Below are 24105 nucleotides of genomic sequence, written 5' to 3'. Positions count from 1 at the left end.
AGAATTGAAAGCAGGGTCTCGAGGAGATATTTACACACCCACATTCATAAAAGTACTATTAATAATAGTCAAGAGGTGGAAGCAACCCAAATGTCTGTCAGTGGAAGAATGGATAAACAAAATGTGGTCTATATGTACAATGGAATATTATTCAGTCTTAAAAAGGAAGAATATCTTGTCACATGCTATCACCTGGATGAACCTTGAGGACATTATGTTAAGTGAAATAAGCCAGTCACGAAAGGACAAATATTGTATGAGTTCACTTATATGGGGTACCTAAAGTAGTCAAATTCATAGGGAAGGAAAGTAGAATGGAGGCTACCAGGGGCTAGGGGTAGAGGGAAATGGAGAGTTGTTGTTTAATGGGTACAGAGTTTCAGTGCTGCAAGATGAAAAAGTTCTAGAGATCTGTTGTACAACAATGTGAATATACTTAACACTACTGAATTGTATACTTAAAAATGGTTCAGATGATAAATTTTATGTCACGTATTTCTTACCACAATTAAAAAAAAAACACAACTATTATGACTTGTCAGCCTGCAGAAAATCCTTGTTAAGATGAAGAAGTGTGGCTCTGTCACAGATTGAACAACTTAACCCATAGAGCACTGAGCGACCAGCATCTGGCTGTGACTGAGCGCATACTGAAGGTTTCTGTGTTTGGTCCTTCTACTTAAGCATGTTTATTAATGATTTGGATGAAGATATAAAAAGCAATGTTATCAAAATGTGCAGATTACACAGGACTTTGAGGGAGAGTATAAATAACATGCTCCATTACAGAATCATGGTTTTAAAAGATCTCTTAATTCTGATTTACTTCAAATTATTACCCAATTTCTATCCTTCCCTTTACTGCCATATATCTCAAAAGAAGAGACCACCCGCTGTTTCTACTTCAGCACATACCCCTTATTTTCTCCTCACTTTGACTTATAGTCCTAATTATTGTACTAGAGCCTTTCTCTCAGTGGTTATGGGTGATCTCTTGAATGGCCACATCTAGTAGCCTCTTATCAATATTCACCTTATGTATGTTTCAACAGTATTTGGCATCATTAGCCACACATCCTTAATACTTACTCCTCCTTCGATAACTCTCTTGGTTCTCCGAGCTCTCTGACTGCTGCTTCCCAGTTGTCTTCACTGAATGCTGGTGCGGAATTCATAAGAGCAATTCACAAGTATTCTGGTTCTTCTGGGCATGTTCAGTTCTTCAGGAAAGGGTAGAGTTACCCTTCCCTGCTCCTTTGAAGCCCTACGACTCTGCTCTGGACAATGAAAAGTGGGCAGACATAGTGTGCCCCACTTCTGGGAGGAAGCTTTAAGAATCAATATGTCATTGGTTGCATTTCCATGCAGTGATCATGGAAACATGCAGAATGGAAATTCTGTTAGGTTGCGTCCTTGAGTGAGCAGAACTCCCTTGCCATTCTACATTGAACGTGTAGCTTAAGCAAGAAATAAACCATCATGTTAAGCTACTGTAGTAGGTATCCTCTAAAATGGCCTCAAATAATCCCTGCCTCCTCGTACTCATGCCTTTGTATAATTCCCTCCCCTTGAGTGTAGGCTTGATTTAGTGACTTGCTTATAATGGAAACAATATGGCAGAAATGATGGAATGTCACTTCTGAGACTAGGTCACAAAAGACTGCAGCTTCCATTTTGGTTGCTCTATCTCCTTTGAATTGCTTGCTATGGGGGAAACCAGCTGTCAGATCATGAGGCAGCACTGTGGAGAGGCCCACGTGGTGAGAGACCAAGGCCTGCCAAAAATCATGTGAGTGAACACGAAAGCAGATTTCCTCAAGCCCCAGTTGAACCTTCAGATGAGACTGCAGCCCCAGTCTACAGTTTGTCTGCAACCTTAAAGACTTGGAGCCAGAGACACTTAGCTGAGTTGGGCCTAGATTTATGGCCTACAGAAACTGTGAGATAATAAATGTTTCTTGTTTTAAGCCACTAAATTTTGGGTAATTTGTGAAGCAGTAATAAATAACTAATACAGCCCCTGAGATTTTTAGGGTTGTTTTTACCATTTTAAAACCTAGCCCCTCCCCGACTTATACAACTCTTCCTCCATGTATCTCCCAAATGCAGACATCCACCAAAGTCCTTCCTTGACCCCCCTTATCTTTCATCTCACCTGCTTTCATGACTTCAACTTTCAATTCCATGTGGACAGATAAGTTTCAAATATGTATCTCTAACACTGGCTTCTTTCCTGACTGACCCCCACTTCAAACTTTACATTTTCCTACTAGACATACCTAGGAATCCTGTGAGTATCTCAAACATTACTAAAGACAAAATCAATTGTCTGTATCCTCATAACTGCTTTGATTTCCAGGTTTCTTTCTCTGTTCATGATACCACTTTAGCCTGGACAATGAAGTCACATGGCCGTGGGTTGAGTCACGGTTCTACCAATTATTAACTGTGTGGCCCTGGGTAATTACTTAACCTCTGAAATTCTCAGTTTTCTCATCTATTAAATAGGAATTATAAGAGTATCTACTTTATAGGTCTGCTGTAAAATCAAATAAGATGATGTATACAAAGCCCTTGGATTTGTGCCAACACTCAATAGAATGTTAGCCACCATTACTGGTCACCAAAACTGTAAACTCTGACTCTAACCTTTCTTCCTCCCCCAAATTCCCATCCCATTAATTGCTAAATCCAGTAATCTCTCTCCTAATTGCATTCATTTTGTTTTCAGCACCACTCTCCTATTCTAGGCTCTCATTTAAAATTTTTTAAATTCAGTTTTTATTTTCTCCAAGTTATAAATGAACAGTTTTACAAAGCTTATTATGGTAAATAGTCCTCAATCTGCTCATCCAATTTGCCACTCCTTAGACAAAACCATTCTTGATTCTTTGGGCTGGTACTTTTGGTATTTCCCTCCATAGGTCTGCATAACACTCTTATAATGTTACTTCCTGATCTTTCAGTTTCAGGCGTTATCTGCTGAATTTGAGTTTGGAAGAGGCCTTCATTACTCTTAATTAGTTTTTCCTCTCATTCATTCCGATCCACATCTTGTTGCCAGAGTTATCTTCCTAGAAAGTATCTCTGATAATGGTCTCCTGCTCACAGGTAGCCATTGATGTATCTTCTACTACCTCCTCTCACAGACCCCATGAGCTGGCCAGGTTTGCTTGTCTACCATTTAAATCATTCCCTTAATTTTCCTGCATCCATGCCTCTATTCCTACAATTCCTGGTTTCTGGGATGCTGCCTCCAAACTCTGCCTGATGAAATTTCACCAACACCTTACAGCTAATTCAAATGATATTTCTTCATGAAGTCTTCCTGGAATTAACAACTATTCTGAACTGCCACAGCACTTTGTATTATTTTATCTGAAACATTTCACCTTATATTTGAATAAATTTTTCACTTTCGGGAGTCTGAGGAGTGGTGAGTTGTAAGAGAAGGAGAAATGGATCTTTGCAGCGAGGTGGTAAAAATAGGTACTTCAATGGGAAAGAAAAACAGGAGTTTGGGAGGAAAGAGAATAAATGTATAGGATTTTAGCTACGGAAAAATGAGACAGAATAGTTAAGGGAAAAGTTCAATATATAATTCAGCTTTTTCAATATTTTGCCAGAGTTGATCTTAGGGGCCTGGATCTCTGTAGCTGAACTGGTTCTTGAGACACAGAGGTGACTAACAGAGAATCTGAGACCACTAACAGTCAGAAGAAGCCTTGGAGGGCTCCTTGTATAATTCCTCCCTTTTTCTCAGAGCAGGAGAACACAGATCTCCAAGATGATTCCTAGTCAGTCAGAACTCTTTTAAGTTAGTTGTAATATCTGACATTTGTCATCTAAAAAAATTAATGAGCATACTTTTTATACTATCATGCAAGTCAATGACAAAAAAAATTATAATGATATCACTCTAGGAGTGACTCACATGGATGTGAAGCCATCAACCACTACTGCAACCTACGTTACTAATAGCCAACTAGTGTACTCTAAGCTACATCCTTCTAGGTTGTCTTGTGATATTCTTAGATTGTAACCAATTTTAAGACGTTTAAAATTAAAATATTTCTTATATAATTCAAAAGTATTCAGTCTAAAATCTTAGTTTATTTCTGTAGGCTTTCCTAGTAAATGTTAAGAAGAAAACCTCATTAATTGAAATAATTTTGAGACAATCTGCTAGTAAAGATCTATCAGTGAAATTTTATGAAGAAATTTTCTTTCAGGCTCAAAGACCATTCCAGTGAGAGGAATTGTAGCATACATTCCTTTTCTTTTCAAGGCTGATAGAGATGAAAGGAATCCATGGTATTATAGTTATTTCAGTTCCTCTCCATAGGAAAAAAGGGCATGCCATTGTTTTTAACCAATATATGTTGGTTTGATACTTAAAAGCCAGCATGTGGAACATTTGAAACCAAAATGTGTAATTAAAGAAAATTATATACCACCAAGTGGCAAATTCAGTGCCATTTTTACTTCCATGTTGAGAGAAAAGGTGCCAAATTTTGATCTTGTCTCTAGAGACCATGCCACTGAAGTTGTCATCACAGCTACTATTATTTCTACTGGCATGCCTGTGTTCTCAGATACTGCCAAATATGGATGGGAAGGAGGGGTGGCGACAGCTGGTGACATGGTCCAGCAATCTGCCAGAACCTTGGAGTAAATTACAAGGGATGTTGTGAAGCGAACACAGAAGCAAGCACCCTTGCCATCCAAAACCTGAACGAACGTAGCTTATGCCACCAGAACCCTGAAGAGCACACTCTGAGGTTTTGGCAACTTAGAGTATAGTTCTTAGCATGCCTGCCATTATTGGCTAAATGTTGTTTAATATTACAAGATCAAACAAACATTCTCACAAAGACAAAAAAGTATGGGATAATCTGAGAACCAGAATCTGGCAAGAAAAACAGGCTTAAAAAATATCATCCTGAAAATGTCTGCAGTTCAGTTTTGTTTAGCCTCCAAAACCTTGGAAATTCATCTACACAAGCTAAGGTCTAAAGTTTCCCTTTCTTATAATTCACCTCATACCCATCATGGTACATTTTCCCCAAAATAATCTTTCTAAGAAAGATTCATTAAGAATATGTTATCAGAAGCTGCTGGAAAAGAAAATCAGAACCTGACCTTTTATAGTTAAGCGCACAGTTTCAACAGAGATTGTCTGTGGCGTCTCGTGGAGCCTTTTGTTTATATTAAAAGAGACCTGGGTCCCACTCTCAATTCTGGCTCTAACTAGCTGTGGAAGCTTGGCAAGTCACTGGGCCTCTTTGAGGCTTAGACTTCTCATTTACATAAAAATTTGAAAGGTTTGCACTAGATGATCTTGAAGGTCTCTTCCAGATCTATATTCCATGATATGTCAATATACGTTAAAATACAAATATTTAGGCTAAATCATTGAGCATAGGAAAAAACATCTGGCATCAATAAGATATCAACATAATAGAATATCAATGTTGTCGATCCTTTGTTTTTATTTCAAAATAAAATAAAAGTGCATGGGGTCAAACTATCATTTTATGCATAGGATTCCTCAAGCATCAAAAGGAAAATTTTTTCATTTTATGTTTCAATTTCATGAATACATAAATACGCATGATGCATGTGTGCAATGATCAGATTTTACAGAAAAAAGAAAAATACTCTTAAATATAGGGCAATGATTTGATTTGATACATGCTTCCAGAATGCGACCAACTTTTCAGTGTAAAATGAAAGCATCTCATGTAAAGATTGCAGTTTGTAACTTGGACCCCTACTGGTCTAAACTGTCATTAGGAATACATAGTTTTCCATAAATTAGCTTTTGTTTTGGATTTCCTGCTGTGTTCATATACATGTTGACAGAATTCGTTAGGCAATATTTTGACATTCTAATCCATTATTATTTGTTATTAACTTTTAAGGCTAATATTATTTCAACAGTCTATACCTTGCTGACCCAAATACGGTTATTTTAAAATCAATATTTCTTTTGAAAGCTTTCATATTAATATGTACTCAAGTTGTCACTGAGAAAAAGAGAATTATCCCAACTATAGGATATTTTGATATTCAAAGGAACTAACACTTAATGTAGCAAGTTCCTCTGAGTATTATAAGATAACATACTGAAATCATAGGCTTTATGAACTAACAGTTTTTTTGGGGGAGGGGGAAAGGCAGTAAGGAATGGCTGCTGATATTTTATATTTCTAAGCTGTGTATTTTTCCTTTCTATCCTTTTTTGGCATCATGTCATTAATGGGAAAGTAGAATCACACTGCTTATCGAAATGTCTTGATGAGACTAAATAGTAATTTAGTTATGTAGGTTTGTTTCTGCCAGAATATCTGGATTATATTCTTTTATAATATAAATATTATAAATTATATTATACATTAATATTAAAAAATTCTACCTTTAAATCCAAATTCAGTGTAATACATTTAAGGATGCTGCTTAGGAAATAGTAATTCCAGCTGCCCACCAACAGCCAATGATGAAGCTGACAGCAGCTTATGAAAATCAAGCTATTGTTTCTGTCACCAGGGGAATGAAGTCAGGATTTCTACAACAGACTGTTTTCCTAATGTTTTGTTAGTTTTCTCTTGTTTCCAGGTTCTGTTTTCTGAATGAAAGAAGCATTCATTCTCCAATGTAATGGAAAGAACAGAGTTCACCATCATGATTAGCTGCCCAAAGGGGCCAGTCATTATCAATAAGCTAGAGAATCTTTGAGGTAACCATCGTCAACATTAAAGAATACGGCAAGAGGACCTATTTCAAGAACATTCAAAATACAGAATGAAATCATTTACATGATTTATAGACTATTCCCTGCTTGCCAAAATACTGCGTTTGCTGTTATCATGAAATGTATGTAACAGAGGACTCATTAGTGACAGTTATTAGCAGCTCTGCCTTTGAAACCCCATGGATCTACTCATTATTCAAAGGCTTGTTGTACTGACTCAATTTTCATCTGGATTCCTTTCTTCCATAATAGCTTCAAGGGCTACATTCTACTTTTATGTAACAATTGTGTATGTATGTTAATGAGCTGCTTAAGCAAAAAATTTTTTCTTGGCTTGTTCTGACTTCTTGAAAAAGTAGTAGAATAGACCTAAACATTACAATTCTTTGAAATTTTAAGACACTTTAATCATTATTATTAAAATATCCAACGATTAGGGATATGGAGATTCTTAGAGGAAGGCTGGTATATCAAAATATGGCAAAATCCAGAAAAATATCCCCTTCAAAACACCCCCTTCATAATAGTCTACTTCTCCTCCAAGAGGTTACATTTGAGAAAGAGAATATGATTTGTGAGTGTGTGTGTGTGTGTGTGTGTGTGTGTGTGTGTGTGGTTGTCAAGGGGCAACTTTAAAGGAAATGAATGATCCTTCAGGAATCTAGGCACAACTAGCTCCTGTATGTTTGTTGTTCATCATTCATTCATCAACAAAAATTGAGTCAGTCTCACCTTATAAAGTTCTGCTGCATGTGAGCTGCAGAGTGGTGTGGAATCCACTTCACTACTTCTGGTACCTAGCAGGTAGGTAATGGTAACTTTGGCAGATCCTATCAGCCTCCCCTGACTATCTCATCTCACCAGGCAGGGTGGGAAAAGGTCTTAGGAAGCCAGTGTTCCAGCTGCTCCCCATTAATCTGGGCTCACTTAGAGGGCAGTTTTCCTTACTTATGAATGTAACTCTTATTAATGGATATTTATGAATCATTTGTGGATTTGCTCCAAAGCAAAATACAAAGGAAGTTGTCCTCTGATCCCCAGGAGACTTGTTCACACTGTCCACTTGCTTCTGTATTTGGTGGTCTCGGTCTCCTTTCCTAAAAATAAATGGCCCACTTTCCCACTATAAACACACATTGCTTCTCTAGATGTGATTCTTTTCTAAGATCATAAAGAATTTCTTTGAAGAAGTAAAAAGTATCTAAAAATATCTTCACTCTAAAAATAGAAAATAATGGTAAAAGTTGGGATTCTTTGAAATGATTGAAATAATATGGTTACGTTTTAGGTACAAAGTTGATGTAACTCACATAGGCTCATTAACTACATCATGCAGTTAGCTTGTTAAAACTACAAATGTAATGAAAAGATTAAAAATCTAGAATGATATTAAAAGACCCAATGAACAAGATCTATAGCATTTTCAGTCCCCCCAGCAGTGATTCCTATACATTTTTTTAATGTGCTTATCACTTTTATGATACAGTTGTGAACCTTCTATGGTATTATTATTTTATAAATAAATATTTTTATATTTATATATTTAAATTATTTTTTACTTGAAATTATTGACTTAAAAATTTAAATACACTTATTTTAAAATGAAATTTTATAGCATTATCTTAAGGGAAAAATCAGGATGGCTTGATACAAATAGAAGGAAACAATAAAAATAAATGGAGTAAACTGTAAACAATGTTATTAAAATCTATGTAGAGGGGGCTGGCCCGGTGGCACAAGCCGTTAAGTGCGCGCGCTCTGCTGTGGCGGCCCGGGGTTCGCCGGTTCGGATCCCAGGCGCGCACCGACGTACCACTTGGCAAGCCATGCTCTGGCGGCGTCCCATATAAAGTGGAGGAAGATGGGCATGGATGTTAGCCCAGGGCCAGTCTTCCTCAGCAAAAAGAGGAGGATTGGCAGATGTTAGCTCAGGGCCGATCTTTCTCACACACACACACACACACACACACACACACACACAAATCTATGTAGAAATTATTGCCAGCAAAATTGTTCTTTATTTGTGAAAGAAATGTTAAAGACAGGCGTCATGACACGCTAACATCTACTGAGATTTCCTCATGACAAATCAGATAACAACAAAGTAAGAATTCTAGAGGGAATAAATTTCTCCTTTTGTCATTCAGTTTTATTTATTCTTCTACGTGCCACCCGTAAATTCTTAAATCTTCTGAGAAACAATGCCCTATGATATAGTGGGGAAAGTTTTAGACTCAAACTAAGGAGACCTGGGTTATGGCCCCTGTTTTAATACTTATTGGTTTTAACACTAGACAAGTCACTGATTTTCTGTGCCTAAGATTTTTCCCTCTAAAAATTGTGGATAATAATATTTGATTTACTAGGTTGTTGTAAACAACAGAAAGAGCAGCTAAAATTAATTGAGCACTTACATTTTATCAGGCACATTATTTTATGAAATATTCCTGCGAGCTGTACTACGATTAATCCTGTTTACATTGAAGAGGAAACTCTTGCTTATGGAAGTTAAGTACCCTGCTCAAGATTACATAGCTAGTAAGTGACAGAGGTGGGATACAGACTCAAATCTTACTGCTTTGAGGGTCTGTACTTGTAAACAGCATTCTAAAAATACATTGTAATGTGATTTGCAAATCTCGCATTATATTTTCCCATATAAGATTATGAGATCATTGTGGTAAAGATTCCATCTTACTCATCTTTGTGAATTCAGTGATTAGGAGGGATATTCAATAATTGCTAAGTTTAATGGAATTAAATTGACTGTGATATTGGAAATAACTAAAAGGAAATGCCTGTGAAAAACAAATAAAAATCTGCAAGATACAAAACCACTTGTATCATTTTTTTCTCCAAACAAAGGGCCCCACACTCTAGAATCACATACGGTAATCTTCTAGGTGGCCTTGGACACCCTTCTATCGCCCTGGGAAATGTAGGATAGTACGTGAAAGGCTTCTTCTCTTTTAGGGGCAGAAGGAGGCTTACTGAAAGTGATAAAGGAGAGAAAAAGCTCACTAGTGGAGGAGGAAACAGAAGGGATCAGCCTGTGGCTAAAGTATTAGGGAGAACAGACAATCCCAGGATAGAGCCAGCCAAGGCCGTGCCAGGCTGGCAGACGGAGAAAGCCACCGGGAGAGGAGCATGAGTTCCCTCTTTGGAAACTGAAGAAGTCACCAGTGATGAAATCTAAAGGGTAGAGGAAAGACTGGAAGTTCTTATCTTTAAAAACACCGAATATTTTCTCAGAATACATCTTAGTACTATACAAAAGTGGGTCTAGCTAAAAAATATAATTGTTCTTTGAATGATATATGCTTAAAATGCACAATGGAAGGGTCTCAAAGTAATGTTATTTCCACTTTTAGGCCCAACTCATTAATGGAAATTGGACACATTGACTTCTTTGGGTATCATATGCCGAGCAACATGATCTTTGTTTTTTTTAATCTCCCAACAACTTTTGAAATACAAGAAACACACGTTTTTAAAATTTCTTCAAAATAGATTAAGAGTATTCATGAATGTTTGGAAAGAATCCAGAGATATCATTTCTTTTAACAGGGTATACTCTACAAATAAAATTCTTAAAGCATGCATGTACGTTATCTAAAATTAAGGGAAAGGAACAAACAGAAACCAACTATAAATTCTTGTGGCAATTTTAAATCTAGTTACCCAAAATTTCCAGAGTAACATTTCTTTCCACTTCTAGATGTTAACTACAAAAAAGCCTTCTAGCTAGACTAACTCAATAAAGAAAACCAATGAATATCTTAACCTTTTTTTCTCCAATGTATCTAGATTTTATCTTTATTATATCACAATATATTGATTTTAACATTTCTGAGAATTGATTTTTTGGGCCACATTTAGGTTTATGTGGTAATACATAAAATTTGTCCTTATGTCAGCATTTGTCAAAACACATAATCCTAGTTATTATTCTGGTTTTATCAGAAAAACCTTTCTCTAATGCTCAAACTCAGTAAGTTCTGCCTTTGATGTACTCTCCCAGTCACCTACATTTCTCCTTTTTAAATAGTCATCATGATTATAATTAAGTGCTCAGTGTTTGCATTCTCTAAGATATAATCTCTAAGAGTGCAAGGACTGTGTTATCTTGTTCACTGCTGTACCTTTTATATTGTCTCAATAAATAAATGTCATTCAATAAATTAATGTCGAATTAATGATGGATGCGTGGATCGACGGTCACTTCCTTTTCTGGTGTTATATTACTAAGTCACTAAAGAAGAAACCATGGAATCTTATTTTTAAGGAAGAAGGACAAGGTGTGAGTACTCTGTAGACATTCTAAGATGATGTAGGAACACTAAACTAGAAGAGTCTATACACATTGGAATTTTATTTTATTTGTTATATTCTAGGATGAGCTCTTTGTTTGAATATAGATTCAATGGAACTCAAAAGTTTTATGCTGAATTCATTCCTAACATTCCTAGCAATCTATCAAGTTTTTTTCTTTTTAACCTTATATATGCCAATTACTTTTCCTCTCAATCCTCTATATGTAGATATTTCTCTTGGAACACACTGCTCTCAGCACCACTAATGTAAAAGCAAATGACATATGCAACACCAATTAAATATTTATGCAATGTAGCACTGAAATGGTAAATATTGTATTATGCTTTCCACTTGTCATTAGTCAGGAGATGTTGCTACATTCTGCAGAAATGATAGCCTAAAACAGAGAAAACAGCGCCATAGTTCACAGATAAGATATTTATGTCAGGCAGAAACGGGAGTTTAGCTGACTTGAAGGCTATTTCTTTTTTTTTTTTTTTTTTTTTTAAGATTTTATTTATTTTATTTTTCCCCCCAAAGCCCCAGTGGATAGTTGTGTGTCGTAGCTGCACATCCTTCTAGTTGCTGTATGTGGGACTCGGCCTCAGGATGAACGGAGAAGTGGTGCCTCGATGCGCACCCGGGATCCGAACCCGGGTCACCAGCATCGCAGTGCGCGCACTTAACCACCAAGCCACAGGGCTGGCCCAAGGCTATTTCTTATTGCTGCCCTCCTTGAACGTTTTTCAAGTCAGAGAGATCCTTATATTTGAACGGTAAAAACAGTCTGTTTAAATATAGTATTTCTCATATATTATTTACTTTAGCTGACCTCACATCAAGCTAAGGGTAGAATAAATTATTTTGGGGGAGGAGAGGAAGAGCATGCTTCCTATATTTGCATAATTTCTTGAATTTGGTAGTGATTTCTTTTTTATGTATAGTAATAAATATTAGGATAAACTCAAAACGAAACATTTTTATGTTGTGCTAATAAAAAGCAGCAGAAATTATAATGTCAAAAAAGTTGAGTGTAAATATATAACTTTTTCCCACTTTAGGTTCAATTTAGAAGTCACTGATATGATTATACAGAGTTGGCTACAGAATGAACTGAATTTTAAGCGACCTCTCAGTCTTTTCAAGGTTTCTATATGATAGAAAACTAATATTTTCTACAAATTAATAGAGTTCATATCGAAAGTCAGGACAGAGTACCAACACGACAAGATGGCCAAAATTTCTGTGGGTGCTGGAGGAGTATGGATATATATATATGAAAGCACAATTTTACCCATACAAAGCACTGTCCTTAATAAGAAAAAAAATACAACTACCTAGAATCTACCTTAGTAGATTTTCTCCTTTTTGAATTTACAGATTCAGAGTACTGCAGTAATATGCTTTATCACATATTACTATTTTCCTCCTCTCCTAGAGGTAAACTATTTTATTCTGAGCCTTCATTCACCATTGAATAAGGTTTAAATATGTCCTTAATTTCATGTACCCAAGGATAAAATAAATTATTGATATATTGATTTCAAATTTTTAGCTTACAATTTTCAATCCTCTAAAATATAGGCAATATATTTTTTCTACCACATGATGAAATCACATTAGTATTAAAATGCTACCATTCCATCTCAGACAAAATGCATTTTCTGAATGTAATGCAACTAGGAGTTAAGGGAAGAAGCCGTAGTGAAAAATGGTGCGTAATTCATTGCCTGGCTGTGTTCTATAACCTAATAAAACAGCATTTTTATTACAAAGACATGTCCAAAAAGGAAAAAGAATGTCACAACACATTTTATTTTGCCATATATATTTAAATGGTTGATTTTTCATGAAGCATAAAAGGCTGGCACATTTTTCCTTCTGACCCTGAGATGCATATACATAGAGCTAGCACCATAATCAATTTCAAGGTACACAGAGAGGTAAAAATGTTCATAAAATGCAAATAGACACAGAAGTAGGACAGATAACTGCTGTGGAATCATAACTGCAACAAACCTGGAATCGACAGGTTATGTTTTGCTAGATCTAGGGAATGCTGATGTTGTTCAACAGCCTTTTTAGCAGACATATGATAACGTCTATTTTAGGAAGCAGTTGGTAGCAGCTGTTCAAAGGAAATAAATAACTACATATGTATCTTTTTAAATGAAAAGGAATATTGAAAATGCAAGTAGTTCTTCGGCGAGCAGCATAGGTCATGAGTTCATAAGAAAAACAATGCTGAGTTATTTCTTGTCATTGGGAAATGAGTTAACAAACCAGTCCCTTAAAAGTTCAGATTGTTGTTGAAAAAAAATTACGGAGGGTTTGGAGGGAAATGGGAAGAGACTTTTAAAGGATACAGGGTTCTTTTGAGGAGGCGATGGAACTGTTCTAAAATTGATTGTGGTGATGGCTGCAAAACTGTATGAATATACTAAACACCACTGAATTGTACACTTTAAAAGGGTGAACTGTCTGATACGTGAATTATATCTCAATAAAGCTGTTATTAAAAAAACTGTTGTCAAATGAATTATTGCTTGGGATAAAACGGGCTAAAAATTGAGAAAACGTGTTAGCATAATATAATTTGATAAGATTTTTGTTTTCTCTAGTTTTCCTTAAATTTAAAGAGGATGTGCAAATACTTTTAAGGTGCTACTCTACATGGGAAATTATTTGAATTTTCAGACTCTGCCTAGCAGTATATAGAAATGTTAATGAGGTTACACGTCCATAATGGTCTTATTTGAAGTTTGACTTGACTTGGTGGCAATTCTAACTGGTGTTAACATAATAATTCCAACATTTATTTTGATTTGTATTTAATAATGTTTCAATAATATTCATGCTTTATGATAAGATTTCCAGGAATTTTTCAGTGTGTACAACATCAAAGTTTCAGGTTATCTCCCATCCAGGAAAAAGAGCCTTCTGTGAGAAAAGAACAATAATCAGGACTCCTACTCATTCCATAACTGTGCACAGAAGCAGAAGCAACGGTAACCAACAGACTCTCTTTTTTATTCACTCTTTGGTGAACAACTGTTGGCTACTGCCCATCTTTATAATGTTCTCATTTTAGAACAGAAAAAAGAAGAAATGAGGGCCCAGAAAAAGTGGGACAGGTATTTTTTGATAGGTCTGTATCGCTAACTATTATTATCAAACTTAACATTTGCATTTAGGAATCAGTAGACTTTCCATTGTGTTAAGACACACCAACTTAAAGATTAATGCATTAGAGATGGATTTTAATTGGGAGCTCAGCAATCTAAAGCAAAGCATACTGTGACTCTGCTGAAAAGAAGCGGCCGTATGTACATGGCATTTGACACTTGATTTTTAAGAACTGGGATATGACAAATCATGGCACACTTATTCTATTATGTATCAGCTATAGTTTCTCAGTTCGGCTCACTCCTCTATCCCTACAGGGCCTCATGATCTCCCACTCAGACTAGTTTTCTAACAGGTTCTCTATACTCGTACTGTCCAAATGGTAGCTACTAGCCACGTGTGGCTGTCTGAGATTAAATTAACTAACAATAAGAAAATTTAAACTCGAGTTCCTTAGTTGCACTGGCCTCATTTTAAGGGCTCAACAGCCACATGTGTCCAGTGGCTACTGAATTGGACAGTGCAGACAGACGTTTCTATCATCAAACATAACATTTGACAGCACTAGCCTCTAGCCTTGCTACTCAACGTGGACCACAGCAGCATCACCTGGGAGCCTGTTTGAAACACAGACTCTCGGTTCTCACTTCAGATCTGCTGAATCAGAACATGCATTTTAATAAGATCCCCACGTGATTCCTTAGGCACATTAAAGTTTGAAAAGCACAAGGCTGGACTTGATTTCTTCATAGTACATGTCCTGGAATGCCACTAAAGCAATCTTCTAAAAACATAAATGTGATTCTTTTTCATTGCTATGCTTTAATTTCTTCAATTTCTTTCCTATTTTCAGTTCTTCAAAAAACCTAATGAGAGGCAGTATAGTGTGATGGGGTCCTTGATAGTTTCCAGGACAGCCTCCATCATTTACTGGCTGTCTCACTTTAGGCAAGTTGTTTCTCTAAGTGATAGATTCCTATTTGTTGAATGGAGATAATAACTCATAGAGTTGTGAAAATTCTGAGATAATTCATACACAGCTTTGAACACAGTGTCTGGCACACTATGAACAACGCTCCACATGCACTGCTGTAGATATTTCATGATTCTTACTTTCCCTGCCTTGGATGACCTCTTCTCAAGGTGATCTCCCACTAGCCATTTGGCATCAAACCTAGTGAACTGAACTCTTCATCTTGCAAGCATCATCTGCTAGATCAAGTCTTTCCCCAACATCTTCAGCCAGAGATAGGTATTTTCCTTCTCTTCTTCTCTATTTTTTGCTCATATGGATCAAGCTGCTGTGAAAGTATGTGCTATTAAAAGTGTTTGCATACATGTCTTTATCACTTGACTATGAGTTTCTAGAATGAAGAGCTAATTTGATCCTCTAACATTTATCAGAGTATCCAGAAAAATGTGGACCTAAAAATGGTTACTGAAAACCACAACAGTACCAGAAGAAAATTTAAGTAAATTTTAAAAAATAATACTTAGAGTAAATAAAGACTCTATAGGTATACCACAAAAATCAGAAATTACTGTAAAAATTGATAAATTTGATTATTTAAAAAATTCTATATGGTATATGGCAAAACAATTGTGAACAAAGTTAATATTAAATTGGAAAAATATATAACATATATGACTAATGATTCATATCCTTAATAAAGAAACACTTGCAAATCAAAAAAAAAAAAAAAAAAAGAAAAGGAGAAAAGCCCCAGTAGAAAAATGGGGGGAAACTAGGCTATTCACACAAAAAGAAATACAAATGGTCAATAAGTATACGAAAAGATATTCAGCACTACTAGTAATAAATGAAAACAACAATAAAATGTTTTTACCTAAGAGATTCGCAGGGGTTAAAAATATTGATAATAAGTAACTCGGGTAGTTGTGTAAACTAAGGGTAATTTGGCCATGGTTTGCACAATTTGAAACATGTCTACCCTTTAGCACAGCAAATTTCTTTCAAAGAATTTATTTCGATCAAAAATTTGATCAACTGAACACACACGCACACTTACATGCATAAGAAAACAGTCACTGCATTTTGGGAACAGGTTAATTAAAAATAGCCACTATGATGTCATACAATTGTGATGTTTAATGAATGATAAGTGAGAGAGCCTGGTATAAAATGTATTTAAAAATATGGAACTCTAGGTATATATATGCATGGGGAAACATCTGGAAGGGTACACACCAAAAAGTTAACAGTGGTCATCTATGCAAAAAGTTAACAGTGACTTATGGGAATTAATTTTCACTTTTTTTTTTTTTTGGCCTTTCTTTATTCTCTGTAATTTATATATGAATAGGAAATACAAACAGCAAAGTTTGTCAGCCCCCCTCCCTCCCTTTCAGAAGTTATTCACCTTGATTACCCTGTGATAACTTTATCTTAGAGAAGAGACATGTTAATGCTACACTCTCACAACTTCTCATGACCTTGTGGAAGGTGAGAAAGAAAATCCCAGGATAGAAATAATTCCTCAAGCTTTTTATTTTACTTGTTTCTTAAAGCCTTGGCTTCATATTGACAGTTAATACGAGAGAAGGGGACCTCTAAGGAAATGGAAAAAAAAGTTTAAGGATGGCTGCACTTTTGTTAAAGGTGGTGAGGTCAATCTGATGATGACATTGGTCTCCCCATTGATTCTGGGGTTTATCAGACTGATCTAGCTGGACAGGCAAGTGTCCCCTTCTCCCTCTCTGCTTTACAGCACAGTCAATAGAAAAGGACAACCTTCCCTGAGAGAAGTGCCCTCTTCTCTTTTTCAAGGGTAAAAGCAGTATCTTCAGTCTTCAATCTTTTCAGTCTGAAAAGATTTATCATGCTAACTGATGGAGAAATGAAATTCCTTACCTGATTTAAACAAATAAATCATTGCATTAATCTGTTAGTCATTTAAGCACAGGAAGACCAGTGAAAATTCTAAGTATCTCTGTGCTTAATGAAAGCAATAAAATTATGAGATAATTCTTGGATGACAAAAGTAATTTTTACCAGATAACACTTGGTTTGTGTCGCCTTAACTTCTAGCACAATAACTAGATCGTAAGAAAAGTTCCACAAATATCTCTTGAACTGACAAGAGTACATGAGTTTATTACTTACGTAATTTGAAAAAGATAAAGTCAAAGGGAGAAGTTATGACAGTGGTACTAGTAGGAATAAAGCAGGATGCTAACTATTTTAATAAAAACAGGTAACTTGAAAAAAAAAAAGGAACATTTTGAGTTTTTACTTAGAAGTCTGATCCTCAATTATATTCACTAATGGATCCTTGAAAAGAGGGCAAGTCACAAATAATAGTGATCTAATCTCACATGAAAATGCTATTTGTCCTGCTAGTCATACAGTGTAAATAAAACAAAATGGTATCAGAGCTGATATCTGAAATATTTAACAACCAGTAGGACACAGGCAGTTCTAATCAGAATAGACACCCAACAACATATCAAAACACAGACACTGAATTCCAGCCCTGCACAGTGTTTATCTACCTCTTTGACATGTACTCTAGTAAAAAACATCCCCTACAAATACATATACTTTATTTATTACATCCCATTTATGACTGGTGCATTTCAGAACCATTTAAAACTCTTTGCAGCACACTGCTGACAGATACAAATAATTTATACAGCTAACTAGAAGAGATTCTCTTAATGGCTGGATATTTTCTGGCTGAATACTAGAAATCTGTGTCTGAATCCTGATTCTTGTTGTGGTGATATTCCTCATTTACCTTGAGTGTTAAGAGACAGCATAGGGCCGGCCCCGTGGCTTAGCGGTTAAGTGCGCGCGTTCCGCTACTGGCGGCCCAGGTTCGGATCCCGGGTGCGCACCGACGCACCGCTTCTCCGGCCATGCTGAGGCTGCGTCCCACACACAGCAACTAGAAGGATGTGCAGCTATGACACACAACTATCTACTGGGGCTTTGGGGGGAAAAAGGAGGAGGATTGGCAATAGATGCTAGCTCAGAGCCGGTCTTCCTCAGCAAAAAGAGGAGGATTAGCACGGATGTTAGCTCAGGGCTGATCTTCCCCACAAAAAAAAAAAAGAAAAACAGAGACAGCATAGCGTTGTTTCATTAGTGTCTGATCTTGGCCAGGTGACAACCCTTTTGGTAGGTGGTTTGACCATTTTTACAAGGAAGCAGTTAACTTAGATGGAAAAATGACAGAACAGCTTCATCTTGCTTTCGTCTCTGATGACAGTGGCTAGACTAGGTGCTGAGTAAAGCATGTAACGAGGATAACGAGGCTGTAGTCAGGTTCAGTGGCAAAGAGTATCCTGATTCATTAGTGATGTCTGCCGTGCTCAAAGAATTGGAAATACTAGTAGTACATAATATGCCACCCAGTTGCCATTCCTGCCTCAATTATCTCTAAAGTTCCTTCACGCTCTAAAATTCTATTTTTCTCTTAAATGTTGTAACTTGAAATGGTTATTTCCCTTTCCAAAGTACATAATTTATAACTAAGGCATATTGTAGCTAACGACGGAAACTGGCTCACTGCAAAAGCATCACATCATTGTATATACAGCTCTCGAATACTCTTACTCAGTTAAAGAATTTCACGGCGCATCACAAATCGCTTTGTAAACTTGAGGATGCATCACTGGGTGTTGTTCTTGTTGGAGAAACCATATAGCCTATGATTTATGTCAGTGGACACCATTAGCATTTCGATGTGGTAGGCCTTCCCCTACACTTAGAAGCAGATTAAAATCGGATGTGGTCATTTCGGACATTTTAAAAAGCAATCTCCAATAGTTTGAATGCTCATATATGTTACGAAACAGTTAAATAAAAGGAAAATTTACAACTTCTATTAGCAGCTTCCATCATTTGGGTTACTATTAAACGAAAACATGATCAATACTACATCAGAAAAGCTGAAAAATCCACATATATGAACAAGTATATAATCCATTCATTGTTTTATGGATGCACAGTTCTCTGGAGAGTGTTCCTGAGTGCAAGATGATGGTCCTGAGTGATGAGTTTTACATTTAGATAGCTGAGTTAGCTGAAAGACATGTAATATCACCAGCAGCAGAGAGCTCCCTATTGACTATGCACTGAAGGAGGTTCCTGTATAGTGTTCATTCCTGCAAGTGAATGAATTATTCTACACAGACATGTCATAGAGTTACCCATGTCTCACGAGGGACAAGTGAAGCACAAAAGTACACTATGGTCTGTGTCCAAGACTATGTCTCATTCCTTTTTTCTTTTTTGGTGAGGAAGATTGGCCCTGAGCTAACATCCATTGTCCATCTTCCTCTTTTTGCTGAGGACGATTAGCCCTGAGCTAACATCTGTGCCCATCTTCGTCTATTTTGTATTTGGGACACCACCACAGCATGGCTTGATGAGCGATGCTTAGGTCCGCGCCTGGGATCCAAACCTGCGAATCCCAGGCCACAGCAGCGGAGCAAACGAACTTAAATACTACACCCCCTGTGCCATTCTTTAGGAAAATGCAGCTTCTCTATTTATCTAAATTTGCTGAAAATTACTTAAAATACTCTGTGATTTATAACGTATTATTACAACCCCTCCCCCAGAAAATATAACTCATAATATACTTCTTGACCAAATAAATAGATGAAACCAACAAGACAACAACATAACATCCTAACTTACAGACAAAATAATTCTGAAAACTTGTTCTTACCTATAAAATATGAGAGGAGTATTGCCAGGAGCACTGAGACTCCTACAGCACACAGGGCAGTACATTTCCAGCTACAGTACTTTGAAGACTTCTTGAATTTAAAAGCACTTCTTGATAGGGTGTTTCTAGGTAGTGGCCGAGTAGGCGGCGAATAAACAGAGCCAGATGCCATTGTGTATCCTGGGGTTGCAGTACTGAACAGTGGCGTCGTCCCTGTTCCTGTTTTGAATAGGAAATGCCTGTGGAACAGGAGAATATGATTATAAGATGCAAATATGTTAAAATGTGAGAGACAGAGACAGCTATGCATTAGCTCTCCTCTCTTTCTGTCTCCCTCCTTTACCTCATATAATTAAAAAACAATTAGAAATTAAGGAAATACTTTAATGAAAAAAACCCAACTCATAAAAATGACTCTGATGAAAAAGGTTGATTTGTAACGTCTATAGCAGTATTTACGCACACGAAGGATTACTGTCCCTTCAAGTAGATATCTTGAGAGACTATAAAGTTACTCTAATCATACCATTTCTGGCACAAAACCATTCTGGAACTTTCCTTCATGAAATGCCTCAAGAACATCTTCACATTCCACTTAATAAAATGAATCCTGGTACTTTATAGCTACATGTGAACTTATTGCTATGTGAGAATACGTTCTCATATAAACACAAGTATGCATGACCACGTTGATGGTCTGCAGACTGATTTATCTTCTGGATGCCCGTGGAAACATTCTAATCCTAGCCTGCTCCCCCATTAATGAGTACCATCAAGCTTGGCCACAGGCAGTTGGTCAGTTCTCAAGGGATGCAAACTAATTTTATTTCTAGCTTCTGTCAAACATAACCAGGAAGGCAAATCTGCTGGAGGGGAGAGAAAGGAAGGAATCACAGCACACTTTCTAAAACCAACCTCAATAAATGAAAGGGTCAGTGAAGCAGGGTTTAGATCAAATATAGAAAGATTCCCTAACAACTGAGCCGTACAACAGGGGAGCAAGCTGCCTCTAAAAGTTGTATGCTGCCTTACTTCAAAAATTTTTAAACAGAAATTCAATGATCAGATGACAAGAGTGCTGTATAAGGAAGTTTTAGGAAAGATGGCTAATTTTAAGATTCCTATTAACAATAAAAGTCCCCCAGTTTTTAAAAAAGTGCCATGTTTTTCATGGTTTACATTTCACACTATGCTGGTAATTTATAGTGTATTCAGCATGTGTCTTAACATGTATGATTATGTTTCCTAATAACATGTTCAATGAAGTCAACAGAAGGTGCTCCCTCTACCATACTCATGAGGTTGTAGGTATTCTAGAATATTCCACCATAGTACAGCACAGTCTTTACACAAGATGATTTTAGATGGCACACAGCTGAATGTTTTGTTGTTTGTGTGTGTGTGTGTGTGTGTGTGTGTGTGTGAGAGGAAGATCAGCCCTGAGCTAACATCTGCCAATCCTCCTCTTTTTGCTGAGGAAGACTGGCCCTGGGCTAACATCCGTGCCCATCTTCCTCCACTTTATATGGGATGCCACCACAGCATGGCCTGACAAGCGGTGCGTCGGTGCGCGCCGGGGGTGCCAGCAGCAGAGCGCGTGCACTTAACTGCTACGCCACGGGGCCAGCCCCTGAATATTTTTAATTTTAATACTGAGGTACTTATTTTAATGTGCATTAGAAAACAGATTAATATATCAAATAAGTTAAAGGGTTAAAAGGACAGAACTTGAAAACTAGATTGCCGAGGTTGAGATCCTGCTCTATTACTTACTAGGTATGTGTCCTTGGGCAAGTTCCTTAACTTCTCTCTGTGTTTTGGTTTCTTAACTTGTAAAATGGGGACAGTAATACTATTTACCTCTTAGAGGTTGTTAGGACTCTTAAATGAGTTAATATTTACTATAAAGTACTTGGAATATAGTAAGCACAACGTAAGTATTTGATAAATAAAAGAGGAATCCAACTCATACCTAACCAGGTATGTAAGTTACAAAGAGTCCGTTTCCAGAGAATTACTAAGTGAATGATAATGTAGCTGGTGTACAGACACGGCAAAGTCATGAAAGTTGGCCTAACACAGGTATAGTGGAAGGAATTCAGGATTAGAAATAAGATCTCAGGTTAAGTCCCTGGTCTATCATTTCCCAGTTACGTGATCCTAGTAAGCCTCTGGTTTTTGTTTTTTTTGTTTTTTCATCTGTAAAACGGAGCTAATGATTCACTTATCTCACAGAGTTTTAAATCAATTAAAGTATCTAAAAATGCTTTGTCAACCACGAAATTAGAACAGATGCAAACAGTAAGTTACTACTTCTATAAATTATACTAGCAACTAATTGTGAATCCATTTTTCCCCTTGGAACTACTTTATAAAGCAAATTTAAAAGTTTATAGTCTGAATTAAGTGGTACGTTGGAAGCAGCATTTTTAGCACCTACTACCATATTCATATTCAGCATGGTTATTAAGAAAGTAGACCATCTTATCTTACACCATATATAAAAATTAACTCAAAATGGATTGAAGACTTGAATGTAAGACCTGAAACCATAAAAATTCTAGAAGAAAACATAGGCAGTACACTCTTTGACATCAATCTTAGCAGCATCTTTTTGAAAAACATGTCTCACTAGGCAAGGGAAACAAAAGAAAAAATAAACAAATGGGACCACATCAAACTAAAAAGCTTCTGCACATCAAAGGAAACCATCAACAAAACGAAAAGACAACCTAACAATTGGGAGAAGATGGTTGCAAATCACATATCTGATAAAGGGTTAATATCCAAAATATATAAAGAACTCATACAACTCAACAACAAAAAAATACAAATAACTCAATTAAAAAATGGGCAAAGGATGTGAACAGACATTTTTCCAAAGGAGATACACAGATGGCCAACAGGCACATGAAAAGATGTTCAACATCACTAATTATTAGGGAAATGCAAATCAAAACTACAATGAGATATCACCTCACACCTGTCAGAATGGCTATAATTAACAAGACAAGAAATAACAAGTGTTGGAGAGGATGTGGAGAGAAGGAAACTCTCATACACTGCTGGTGGGAGTGCAAACTGGTGCAGCCACTAGGGAAAACAGCATAGAGATTACTCAAAAAATTATGAATAGAACTATCATATGATCCAGCTATTCCACTCCAGGGTATTTATCTAAAGAACAGGAAAACACTAAGTAGAAAATATATTTGCACCCCTATGTTCACTGCAGCATTATTCGTAACAGCCAAGACTTGGAAAGAACCTAAGTGCCCATCAATGGACGAATAAATAAAGAAGATGCGGTATATATATACACAATGGAATACTACTCAGCCATAAAAGGATGAAATCTTGCCATTTGTGACAACATGGATGGACCTTGAGGATGTTAGGCTAAGCAAAATAAGTCACATGGAGAAAGTCAAATACCATATGATTTCACTCAGAAGTGGAGGATAACAACAACAACAAACACACACATAGACACAGAGACTAGATTAGTGGTTACCAGAGGGGAAGAGGGAAAGGAGGAGGGCGAAAGGGGTGATAGGGTACATGTGTGTGATGACGGATGGTAATTAGTCTTTGGGTGGTGAACACAATGTAGTCTACACCACAGAAATCAAAATATAATGATGTACACCTGAAATTTATATAATGTTATAAACCAATGCTGCCTCAAAAAAACAAAAAAAATAGAACTAATAAAGCAATAGATTCTAATAGGATATAGAACCTCAGGTGCCACTGATTGAAACTGATGTTTATCACATAATCTAGCTTTACTCAGTTTATTTATGCACACCGCACTGACTGTAGAACAAAATTATAATGAAATATATTTGCGTTTATAACCTAAGGCTACTGCAGGTAGCCTAGAATTTCTGGAGCATATCCAATTCAATATAATTGCATTCTTTTTAACAAATTAAATGCCACTTAATTTGTATACCTTTGTAAAACTTTCATATAATAAACTTACAATTCAGAAAAAAAAAGGAAAGAAAAAAAAAAAGAATGTGGGCCCAGACTGTCTGGGTTCAAATCCAGGCTTCACCTATAATTAGCTGGATGATGTTAGGTAAAATGCTCAAATTTTCTGTCTTGGTTTTATCATCCGTAAAATGGGGCTAATAATACCTATTATACAGGCATTTTATGAGGATTAAATGAAGTAACATATATGTTTATGTTAGTATATTACTA

At 36.5% G+C, this 24105-nt stretch overlaps 1 protein-coding gene across 4 annotated transcripts in view; it reads right to left on the bottom strand.

Annotated features, from left to right (window-relative positions):
- The window catches only part of TENM3 (teneurin transmembrane protein 3), a 597691-nt gene that overhangs the window by 137410 nt on the left and 436176 nt on the right, over positions 1 to 24105 (bottom strand). For all 4 annotated transcript variants that reach the window (XM_014786234.2, XM_004428722.3, XM_014786235.2 and 1 more), the window contains one exon: positions 19894 to 20132. In XM_014786234.2, the coding sequence (XP_014641720.1) occupies positions 19894 to 20132 (239 nt within the window). The remainder of the gene's footprint in view (positions 1 to 19893; positions 20133 to 24105) is intronic.

Source organism: Ceratotherium simum, chromosome 28 (assembly GCF_057802395.1).
Source record: "Ceratotherium simum simum isolate JZ-2026a chromosome 28, ASM5780239v1, whole genome shotgun sequence".
Classification (NCBI taxonomy): Eukaryota; Metazoa; Chordata; class Mammalia; order Perissodactyla; family Rhinocerotidae; genus Ceratotherium; species Ceratotherium simum.
Note: the sequence above shows the minus strand (reverse complement) of the source record. Positions and strands in the feature narration are given on the sequence as shown.